The 11,497-nt window shown below is 38.4% G+C and overlaps 1 protein-coding gene across 1 annotated transcript; it reads right to left on the bottom strand.

Annotated features, from left to right (window-relative positions):
- Positions 1 to 1,070: 1,070 nt before the first annotated feature.
- Retnlb (resistin like beta) lies at positions 1,071 to 2,587 on the bottom strand. The gene is made up of 3 exons (XM_071615821.1): positions 2,468 to 2,587; positions 1,949 to 2,033; positions 1,071 to 1,198 (listed from the first exon to the last, which is right to left on the bottom strand). The coding sequence occupies exons 1-3, from the start codon at positions 2,585 to 2,587 to the stop codon at positions 1,071 to 1,073; spliced, it is 333 nt and encodes a 110-aa protein (XP_071471922.1).
- Between the last annotated feature and the right edge of the window lie 8,910 nt (positions 2,588 to 11,497).

Genomic DNA, 11,497 nt, shown 5'->3' with positions numbered 1-11,497 from the left:
GACTTTATAAAGGTAGTAATAATTACCTATTTTGGCCCCTGCTGAATCCCAATGCCTGATATAGATAGAATTTAATAAATATTTGTTAAATGAATAAATAAGGATGTTTATAATTTCATTATTAAGAAACATGTTTAAATGATTCCAGAGATTGTTCAGAGGTGGAATAATATAATTGCAGCCCTGGGTTCCTTTCTTCTTTTCTGTTTTACCATTCTAATAGTTCTGTCTAAAAGGTCACAAGATGGTTGAACTAACTTCACAGACACAAGATGGCTGACAAAGCTCTAGACATCATGTCCTCCCTCACACAAATAACCCAAGAAACAAGAATCATGGACAATTTTGAGTCTCTGTTTTTATTTAGGCACTAAACTCTTTTTCAGAAAGCCCAAGACAAATTCTCCTATGGCCTGATTTTGGTGGCCTGCCACCGCACGCAATTCTACTTCATGCAAGATTCAGTGAGGGCTGTAGTCTTCTATTGTTGCCTCGGAGAAAGGCAGTGGTGAAAGAAGTCACCTTGATCAAAGCACATCTCGGGTACTTGAGTTTAAGAAAGAGTACAAATACATGCTGAAAATCTAGAAACTATTTGTTTAAAGCTACCCTTGCCTGCCTATACTTTGGAAATTCTTTATGCACTCAGCTTATAGCCCACTATTGTTCCATAAGAGCATGTTATTTCACTTCTCTGTGCCTCATGCCAAGCAATATGCTTGACATTTTTTATTAAATGATGAGGGAGGGGAAGGCATGTCAGTCTAATTTCCCCCGTTCTTCCCTTAGCTTTCCTAACCACCAATCCTACATGCCATACTAAGATGTAATTCCTGAGATACTGAAAATATTTTCCGGCTAGAAGAATCCCAAGCTAAGGTCAATAACATCAAAGACATAAATGCAGGGAAGTACAACGTTGGTCTTTATTTTCTTTCTTTCTTTTTTTTTTTTTTTTAAGTTGGTCTTATTGCTCAAGAAACAGTATTATAATAAATGATGTTTCCTGGTTGGAATCACAGTTTCATTATAGACATCATCACAAAATTGGGTTCTCGGCCTCCTTCTTCTCAGGCCAGATGGCAGCAACGGGCAGTGGTCCAGTCTATCACAGAACACTGGCAGTGACATGTGGTTGTTCCCCGTACATCCCAGGAACCACAGGCATAACCACAAGCACAACCAGTGACGACCATACCTGCATGGACATGTGAGACACTGACATCAGAGCCCTTGGATCTTGAGAACTAGAAGGCACATTTGTAAACATCTTTTATCCCCGTGAAGCCCAGGGATAAATCTAGGTTTTGTGGGGGCTAAATTACAGTCAATGTTGCAGTCTGTTTTAAGAATAAAAAAAATCCCTAAATTACAGAAGCAACAACAGTTTCTTTTTTTTTCTTGAGGTTACCAGGGATTGAACTCAGGGGTACTCAACCACTGAGCCTCATCCCCAGTCCTGTTTTATATTTTATTTAGAGACAGGGTCTCACTGAGTTGCTTAGTGCCTTGCTTTTGCTGAGGCTGGCTTTGAACTTGTGATTGTGATCCTCCTGCTTCAGCCTCCCAAGCTGCTGGGATTGCAGGCATACACCACCATGTCCGGCTCAGTTTCTTTAAATTGATAAATTTACCTCTGTGAATGCCCCATCACCACCACCAACACAGAGGCTTAGAACTAGAGAGAGACTAAAGCTATCACTATGACAAGGCAGTTGACGTGAATGGGCTGGTGTGTGGGGGCAGAACAGTGGGGAGTAATAGAAACTCAAGATCTCTCAATAGCATCCTAAGGAAAACGGGATGGGAAGTTATCTCCGAGAAGCAGAAATTACGGCTTGGCTTCAAGGTAACACAGACCTTAACTTGGGGAACGTATATGTATTAGGGGATGGGCAGGGAAAACAGGGGCATCTTACCCACAAGTCTTCCACATGGTGTTACTCACCAGCGGGACAGGAGGACAGTCTTCCTGAGCTTGTGATGCTGACACACGAGAGTGTCTTGGTTGGGATGGAGGGTTTATACTCTGAGTAGGAGAGAGACATATTGCCCATCATGATGCTTTCTCATAATCCCCTTCCAGATCTTCTTCTACCTTGGAGGTATCACTGTGTCCACAATCATAACTTTTAAGGTTTAGCTTCCTCATTTGTAAAGTGGAAGTTATAGCTGTACTTACCTCATAAAGTGGCTTTGGAAATTAAACTAATCAACGTAAATCTATGTATTACATTTGAATGTTTTATAACTATCCCTCTTCTCTTCCTCCTCCTCATCAGGAAAACTTGAGTCAAGAGCCCAAAGTGGGTAGAAGAGTTAAGGAAGCCCTGGGCAGGAAGATTGGGCTCTGGTGGGCTGACTAGGACTGACTTAGGATGCACTAGGGGTGAAATTAGGGTTTAAGAACAGGAGGCATGAGTAAGGGTGAACCTCCTATTTCTCCCAATTCCCGGCAGTTCCCTATACCTTTGAGAGCTTCCTGAATTCTTTTATTCACTACAGAGTCTAAGGAACACTGAAAACTCCCCAGAGTCATCAACTGAAGAAGGGAGATGAAGATGAGGAGGCAAGAAGTATGCTTCATCTTGTAGGAAGTCAGTGTCCTGGAGCTGGGAGGGAAAATGGAAAGAAGCTGAGATCGCTGAGCTCCATCATGGGTGTGAGGGACAGTCTCAAGGGAGCAAGGATCGGAGAAGAGCATTACCAGTACTGGATCTCTTTAAGCTCTTTGGAGAAGCAGAGAGGATTTTGGCAATGCAGACTCACTCACCAAAAAGTTCAGAAAAGTTTTGCAAGGACTAGGCAAGCAACAACGCTTTAATACCCAGTGGTATTGACTTTGGCACCATTACCACATAAGCATGACACAGGATTGTGATAAACTTGAGTGTGTTCACGATAAGCAATTGCTGCAACAGTGTTGGTTCTTTGTCAGTGGGTGTGCTCCTGCCTTATTGTTCTCCTCTCACCTCACTTACTGGCAAACTGATAAGGCTAGCACCTGGGTCTTCTGTTGCCTGTCCCATATTAGAACCTCTTGTTTGATCCTTCATCAGGAAGTGGTTACTTTGTGGTCTGATGAGTGAGGATCCTATTTGACACCTGTTCAGACACATTGTTATATTGTACCTGTCATATCCCATCTGGGCCATTAACAGAGAGACTGAGTAACCTTGGCTGAAAAATAAGGGAGTTTTCTATTTACTTAAGAAGAATATGAGGCATGATTCCAGGCTCCTTTGGGGATAGGGTTGTTATTATTAGTTTGATTTTTTCTCTCCCCCTTTCCCCCGACAATATTCAACTCACCTTTTCATCTTGGCTCCTCACAGACACAGGTGGCAAGTACCACATCCTCAGTCCAGACCCTGAGCACGAAGCAAGAATTGAGGCAAAACCATTCCATTTGAGGCTTGGCTTTTTCATTTTGGAAGCAGGATTCTTTTTTTCTAGAAGATCAAAAGATTTCCTCTTACATTTTAGTCTTTAGTTCTGGGTCATATGGATATCCCTTTCCACAACATGTGGCTAGGAAAGTTGAGTCAGACTCAGCCACCTCCATCATCTAAGACCTCTGAGCCCAGACATGTTTCACAACTCAAAAGAGTTCTGATTTGGGAAAGCTAGACAGAGCAAATTCTGTATTTTATGTTATACCAGCAAGGAAGTCTATAGCAGCACTCTGTTAATCAAACACATTAATATATCTGTTATAAAATGTGTGAATATTAACATGGAATAAATAATGGTCATAAAGAACCACATAAGTTTTCCTGCCAAGTGAGTTAGCATCAAGTTTAGAAAAAACATTCTTGGCTTTCAGAACTTTTTTACATTTTAGAATCATGAATGAGAGAATGAGGAGTCATATGTGCCCACAAAAAGCAAAAGTGCTCCAATTCATCATCCAGGATGGGGCAGGTGGCCACCACGAATAAATGAGGTTTAAAGAAAACACAATGAAGAGGCAGAGAATAGCTGTGGGGGTGACCATTACTGGAGGCAATCAGAGCTGGAAAAGCCCACTCTATTTATGTGGCCAGGCTTTCTGCCTCCTTCCCTAGAGACGCCTGCTAACAAATTGCAATTTTTTTTCTACAAGGTTCTGTCAAGCAAACATGAGAGTGAGGCCCAGAGATGCCAGCAAAAGAGGCATTCTCAATAACCAAGTAGGAGTTGAGGAAGGGGAGGAGGGAGAGTGAACAAGAAAGAGCAGAGACTGGACTTTGGTATAAAAGTAGGGTAAAACAATTCATTGGTTAATGGGATGAATATTTGTAGAGCCTCTCTGTACCAATTCTAGCTTTGGTTGACTCAGCCATGGGCAATGCAGACAAGATCCTTGCCCTTTCGAGACTACATTCTAACTTGGGAGGGAAATGTACACAATAATGTAGAAGTATAATATGTCAGATACTGAAAAATGCCCTGAGGAGAAATCAACCAAAGCAAGGCAGTAGGGTGTGCTGGTGTGGTGTTCCATGTAGCATAGAGTGTTCAGGGAAGGCTTCTCATAAGAGGTACCCATGACCTGAAGAAGTGAAGGGGAAAGTCTTGGGGAAATCTGGACAAGTGTCCCAGGCTGAGGAGAAATCATGTGTGAAGAGCCTAAGGCGGGTGACTGTTGGTATGTTGAAGGAATGGCAACAATGGCAGCATGGCTCACCTGGAGTGAGGTAAGGGACAGATGAGCCAGGAGAGGCCAGAGGTACCACCTCTACTTGGTTATAGAGAGCTTGTGCACTGGTGTCATGGCTTTGAGTTTTGTGAATTTGACAGAAAATTATGGAAGTGTTTTGTTCGGAGGATCAGGTGAGATTATTTATATTTTAAAAGCTTACAATGGCCACTGTGAAAGAGTCTATGGATGGGAAACAGATAAGCTGGGAAACCAGACGGTAGCAGGATTTTACAGATTTCTAGGTCTCGGGCAGGAGTTGGGGATGGAGTGAAGACTGGATGCATTTGGATTATGTGTAGATACTTGAGCCTCTATAGGGTTTACTGGATGTGGATGTAGGAGAAAGAGAGAAATGAGATACCCAGGTGTTAATCCCAAGCAACACATTGAAGAATAATGGAATTTACTGAAATGAAGTTCTCTGGGGAGAGAGTAGATATGGTGGGAAACATTAAATCATATTTGATCATGTCAATTTAATCTGCCTCTTAGGCATCCAGATGCAGTTGTAGCATAAAAAATTGGGTACACAAATCTTCTGTTCACTGAATAGGTAAGAGTCAGTGATATAAATTTAAGAGGAATCAGTAAACAACTGGACCTACTAAAAGATACTCTAACAGGAAAACAGAAACCTCTATTTATTATTTATGAATCAGGTAAAGAAAGTGATAGTCTGAAAGTGGATGACTACAAAAATATAGGTTTAGGTACCTGAATTTAATTACATTGACCAGTCAGTTTGTTGGGAATGGCAAGGAAAGAGAACAGGATTGTAGGAGAGTCAAGTAGGTTATAATGAGCCTGGACCACAGGGATGGGGACCATCACCTCTGGGGAATATTTTTAGTCAGTGGCATGTCCAGCATATTTGGCACATAAGGAGTCACTTTTTAACACCCCTGTCCTATATGTAACAAAATTATTTTCAGTAGTAATTATATAATGATTAGTTAAGGTCACTATTCTTGATCCAATCTATGGTTTTAAGACAAAAACACTGTCAAAGAAAAAAATCAATCTTAAAAATATTTCATTATAATATTTTATATGTGAACTGAAGTTTGTACTTATCAAAGAAAAATATTGTACCTCCTGGTTTTCACTGTTTCAATTTTAATTTTTAACACATTAAATTCATATAATCATATATAATGGTCACATGAATGTAATTCAATTTCTGTTCATTTGTCTTTGCAATCACTGGACTACATTTATTTAGAATCTGCTGTTTAAATCCAGGAATATATTGTAGTATAGAGATTGGAAACACAAGATATGAGAAACAAATGTTTTGAGTTGTTACTAACTGTTGAAATGAAAGTGGGTAACTGAGGCAAGTATGTAGGGGCACCTAGCTAACTGAAATTTCTCTGAATTAACTTCCATGTAGAATACAATGTTTATCAAAGGACGAATAATAAAATGTGCTAATCAGAAGCTTTAAATTCATATGACTAAAACTCAACAGTAATCACCACAATTATTTAGAATTTAGATTAACAACATTTGGAAAGGAATATTTTACTCTTGATAGTATTTAGAATTGCCATGCATGGTGATAATAAAAATGGTATTAAATTTACTTACTCTTAGCTTTACTTTAAATTTCTTTAAAAATGATGTACTTTACATGTTGCTAACATGCCCACCCTTGGTAGTCTCTGCTAATAATAGAAGGACATTGCCCTGGGATCGAACATCCTGTTTATAGGACTTCAATCTCAGTAATCCAGGAAAAATGTTCATAAAAATGTTCATAAATGTTCAAAACAGAAAGAGTAGAAGAAATGTTTTTGTTTTTCCATAATTTGTAGATAAACTAAGTAGTCTTTTTTTGTAAACATTCTTCTGTTCCTTAGAGCTACCTTCTTTCTAAAGGTGCACTCTTTTCCCAAACACCCAAATGTGCAGTTATCTTTTAACTCTTTATTCCCTGCCTCATCCAAATCTCCACTGATTATTTTGTATTTTATTTTACATGTAAACAAATTTTGAAAAGTTGTTAGCATAGGGTTGTTACTACAAAAAGAGGACCATAAATCTGAACCTGGGCAACTGGAAAGAAAGGTAAAGGCAGAGCAGATGGGGGTGGAGTTGACAGGGTCATCCATCTGAGGTTAAGCTGTAACTTCACAGCATGGTTTTGTAATGACTTCCCTTGTGTGTGGAAACAAAAGTCTTCAGTGTGGAGTGTAGAACTCCAAAATGTGTGCAGGACAATCCATGGAATTATAAGAAGTAAATATTAGATCTTTCATTTTTATTTATTTTTTTTCATTATCTAATATTTTCTGTTTTGTATTTATTTTATAGTGAACAGAATAGTATTACATGTTTATAAATTATATTTAAAGATAGTTTGATTTTTAAAACTCATGGTACATCTAGATAAAAAAAAAATGAGACCCAGAAACAAACAAGTTTCTAAGCTGTGTTTTTGGCTGGTGTTGAGGAGGTCTCTGATGAGACATTACATGCTGATCATTTTTGATATTCAACAAAAATGAACCTTGTTGACTCATATACATTAGCTATTTCCTGATAAATAAAAGCAATGTTAGATATAAATTTGGGAATCCAGATTTGTATTATCATTCAAATCAGAGGTTATTTCATTCTTGAATAGAAATTAGCTATCGGTTCTCTTGGTATAATGTCCTTCAGAATGATGTTGGAATCTGCTCAGGGGTTGTATAAAACCTGATTAAGACTGCAGAGTTCTGTACCATCAAGGGGGTGGGGGGATGCTTTCAATTTGTTGTGAAAGCTTAAAGGACCCTTACTCACCAAGGCTTCAATCAGGTACACATCTCTTAAAGGAGATTGCATTCCAGAGTGGCTGAGAGACTTCATTTGTCCAACAAATAAAATGTTGGAAAATGTCTAATAATGACGTTTATGAGATATATATTCTTGACAGTAGTCACAGAAGGTTAATTGTGGTACTACTTGTCTATTAAGTTCAGCTGTTGGGTGTGGCTGATTTTAGGTACATTTCACATTTCTGTGGTCATAAAAGAGTGAAGTCAGGTAAATCACGAAGCCAAAAATGTTTTATGCAATACCATAAAAACTGCAATAAAACAGCGAAGTGATTCCTTTTTCTGGATGCAAGACTGCTGGAGAGTGGAAGATGCAGTTTCACATATTATATTCTTCCTCAACAATGTTGTTTTCAAAACCAGATGTCTGGTGATGGATGTTGACTCTCTTCTCTCCTACTGGGTAATTGATATTTATTATAAAACTAAACAGGAGCATGCCGGGTTTGGGGAAAAGAATTCTAACAACTGCTAGTTTCAATATTCAATTTTTCACAGTTCATCTCCTCCAACCATACTCCTCATGGGTGTTACACTTGTTGACATATTCCTCTGCAATCAGTTTCCATTATTATTATTTTGTCTCTCCCATGCTGAGCCCTGGCCAAAAGCCATGACCTGGGAATGAGACTTCAAAGCTGTGTTATCAAATAGACCATGATCTTTTGTCGCATACACAAACCCGGGAATTGTATCCATAGATTAGAATCCAGGGGTTATCTTTGCTTTGAGGGCCTCTTCCTTTCTCTGCTGCCTTTCTTCTCTGGATCTAAGAATTTCCAACACAGAATTAAGGAACAATTTAAACCACTTGCTCTTACTGAAGTTGACTGAAGCCTACCATGACATGTGATCTTGGCAGTCTCTGTTGGCATCAAGTTTGGCACAAAGCTTCATGGTGACTGAGCTTCCCTTAGTCGTGACAGCCTTCAATTTTTGTTGGTCTTCTGAGTGCTCATTCATTTAACTTTACTGTCATAAAAATAATAGGCTGTACTTACACAAATCTGGCAAGAGTCCAGGATATTTGGGAGGTTGTCACTCTTATTTTGCATGAAACTTTGACCACCTGCTCTTCATTGGGTGCCTAGCCTGGCAGTCTAGTGTTAGGGTTGGAAGTCTGGGCAATATGTGGTTCCAGATCTAAAAAGCTGGAGTATGGCTGTAACCCTTTCTTTTGTAGAGACATATTTATTAAAGTAAAGTTCCAAGCATGGCAAATGGACCACAATAAATCCCAAGCAATCAGGAGTTGAGCAGACTCTGAGACAACGTGAGTAAAAGCAAGGCTGGGAACAAAGAAAGAAAGTCTAACAGAACAAAAGTTGCAAATTTTGGCTAAAGAGCTTGACATGCACAATATTTTGCAAAAAGTTACTTAATTGTCTGCATTAACAGAGGGAATTTCCCATTTAAAAGCCAGACTTCTATCTTCTCTTGTAGGCAAGGGAAGACTATATACTATGTGGAGCTTTCTCTTCAGTCATTTAGCTTATCCCAGAGGAAAATGATCATTCCAGATTTGCATTTCTTGGTATTTAATTTCCATTTTCTTATTCATTTTCCTAGAAAGTATTCTATTTGTTTTCTTTCTGAGAGATGAAACCATGGACAGATTCCTGAGAAAAAGAGAAATGTGTCTGACAATTTTTTTTTTAAAGTACTGAAGTTTGAACCCAAGACCTAGCACATGCTAAACAAAGCATTCTACCACCAAGTGTCATCCCTAGTCCTCCATCTGACATTTCTGATATTTCCCCTGTCCATGCTATGATTATTTTTTTCCAGATCCTTTCTCCAAATCTCTACTTTTGGGGAAGAAATAACATTTTAAAGCCCATTCTTGGCCATGGTGTCACAATCTTAAGAAACCAAAATAGATATTCCAAAAAATTTTTAAAAGAATACCTTTTTAACATCCTTGCACTTCCATGATAGCTTTCATACTCTTCAGTACTCGTTAATTATTTTTTATATTCATTTATCAAAACAAATATTAATTAAGTGACTATTAAGGGGCCAGGAATTGGATCACCAACAAAAACACATAGTCTCTACTCTTGTGGAGATTATGGTATAGTTGGAGAGAAAAACATTAAATATTATATAAATATTCACATGAATAACTACATACTTACCATGTGTTAAGAATTTAGGTGAAAGAGTCTCCCCTGGAGAAGTGTCATTGGCAAGATGTGAAGATAAGTAGAACAGCCTGGTGTTCTACTTCCATCAGAAAACAGCCAAACTGGGGTGAGGGGAAACATCTCTCTTAAATACAAATCCACATGGATTTTTCCATGCCAAGTTAATGGCTTATTAGATTTTTTCTAGAACACTCAAAAAATGTAGGACCTGCCTGAGATTTCATCCAGGAATGGAGAAAGAGTAAGTCCAGAAATGCAGGTTCCAAGGTTGATCAGAGAAGGAATAAAATTGCCTTGGGATTCTACTCTATCAGATCATATTCATTCACTTAAATAGTTAGGGAGTATTTTGTGTGTTGAAGATTTGCATTTTGAAGGTCTAGCTACTGTGTAGAGAATGGATTAGAAAGAAGCAAGAACACATTCTGGAAGAGCCTAGGAGGGATCAATAATCCTGGAGGAGGGTGATAGCAGGACACTTGTAAGAAGTGCAGACACTTGACACAGAAATACATTTAAAAAAAAACTGCTTATGAATTCAGTGATACTGTTAACCTGCTTGCATTTATTATATCAGCATCTTTATGCATTTTAAAAAATAGTCAAATATTTTGTGGTAGTCTGGGTCCTATGAGGTGTAACTGCTCAGTTAGGATTAAAGACACATGATGTTTATTATGGGCCATACTTGAGGAAAGGAAATAGATCAAGGGACAGGAAAGCCTGGGTGAGCATGACATTGTGATGCACTTCTGGCCTGGAGTGAAGGAAGACTGAGTAGCAGCAACCCAATATGTAATGTGGGAATCAAGGGCCTTTGAACCACAGCTGGCCCCAAAATGAGGCCAGGAATGGGTCTTCCCTGTTATCCCCTCTGTGCTCAGTCTGAGTAAGTAAGAGTTCAAGGACAGTGCTAAGAATTAATTTGTGCAAAAATATTATGTAGCTTATGAATAACATTTAGTAAATGTTAATTATTACATCTATTAATAAATTATATTGTTGCATTATCATTCTCTTCCAAATCAAATTTTAGTGAACCAGCCATTGGTTAATAGGCTATTGGGGTTTAATTGGCTTATTTAAGGATAAAGAAGCAAATTTTTCTGCTTTGTGAAGGTGGTTATTTGGTTTGAGAGATGAAGCCTCAAAAGTGTTATCTCCTTTAGTATGTCTCTAAGGCTGAGTCACTTAATAAATCATACCCAAACTCAGAAACAAGTAAAAATCTCATACCCAAACACATTCTTTTTCTTTTCAGAAATTATTGATAAAATGCAACAATTTACATTCATATAATGTGAATAGCAGGCAAGTCTAATCACATACTTAACTTCTAGTTCCTTCCTCCATGCTTGCATATTGCTTATTTTGGGTTTTTGAAAAGCAAACTTTCTTCTTCAGTGCTGGAAATAACAATCATTAAGCTGATTGCACTTTAGTTTTTCTAGTCCTATTCTTGTGCTACCTTGAAAATTAGCTTTGTGTCTGATGTATCAGCCACCCCCCCCCATTGAAACCAGACTTTACTCATTCCCTTGTCTGCTCCTGTATTTCTCTCAGGCAAATTATTAAGAAAATTTGTTTCAAAATTTTTCATTGTCATAGAGAAAGGACAGCACTCACATATGGGAGAAAGTAAAATATTGATGAGGTCATGGACTATCCTACTCAGTCTGCTCCTAGGTTTTGAATTTGTTCTTTGAATTTGGGTTCAGCTGTTTAGTTCCATTCTAGGTCTTCACTTTGGGTCAGAAATGACATCTGTTTCTATTTAATGACAGTTTTCTACACAGTTGTATTAATTTCCTTAGGCTGCTGCCATAGCAAAGTGCCACAGA

The sequence above is a fragment of the Marmota flaviventris genome, chromosome 8 (assembly GCF_047511675.1).
Source record: "Marmota flaviventris isolate mMarFla1 chromosome 8, mMarFla1.hap1, whole genome shotgun sequence".
Classification (NCBI taxonomy): Eukaryota; Metazoa; Chordata; class Mammalia; order Rodentia; family Sciuridae; genus Marmota; species Marmota flaviventris.
The sequence above is the reverse complement of the archived record's forward strand: the minus strand, read 5'-3'. Positions and strand labels throughout refer to the sequence as shown.

Excerpts from the sequence above, each read along its gene's own strand:
- Retnlb (XM_071615821.1), bottom strand. The coding sequence starts at position 2,587 with ATGAAGCATACTTCTTGCCTCCTCATCTTCATCTCCCTTCTTCAGTTG. Across the intron at positions 2,034-2,467 it reads TTCAGGAAGCTCTCAAAGGT|TCAGAGTATAAACCCTCCAT; the intron begins ATAGGGAACTGC and ends TCTCTCTCCTAC. Across the intron at positions 1,199-1,948 it reads ACTGTCCTCCTGTCCCGCTG|GTATGGTCGTCACTGGTTGT; the intron begins GTGAGTAACACC and ends ATGTCCATGCAG.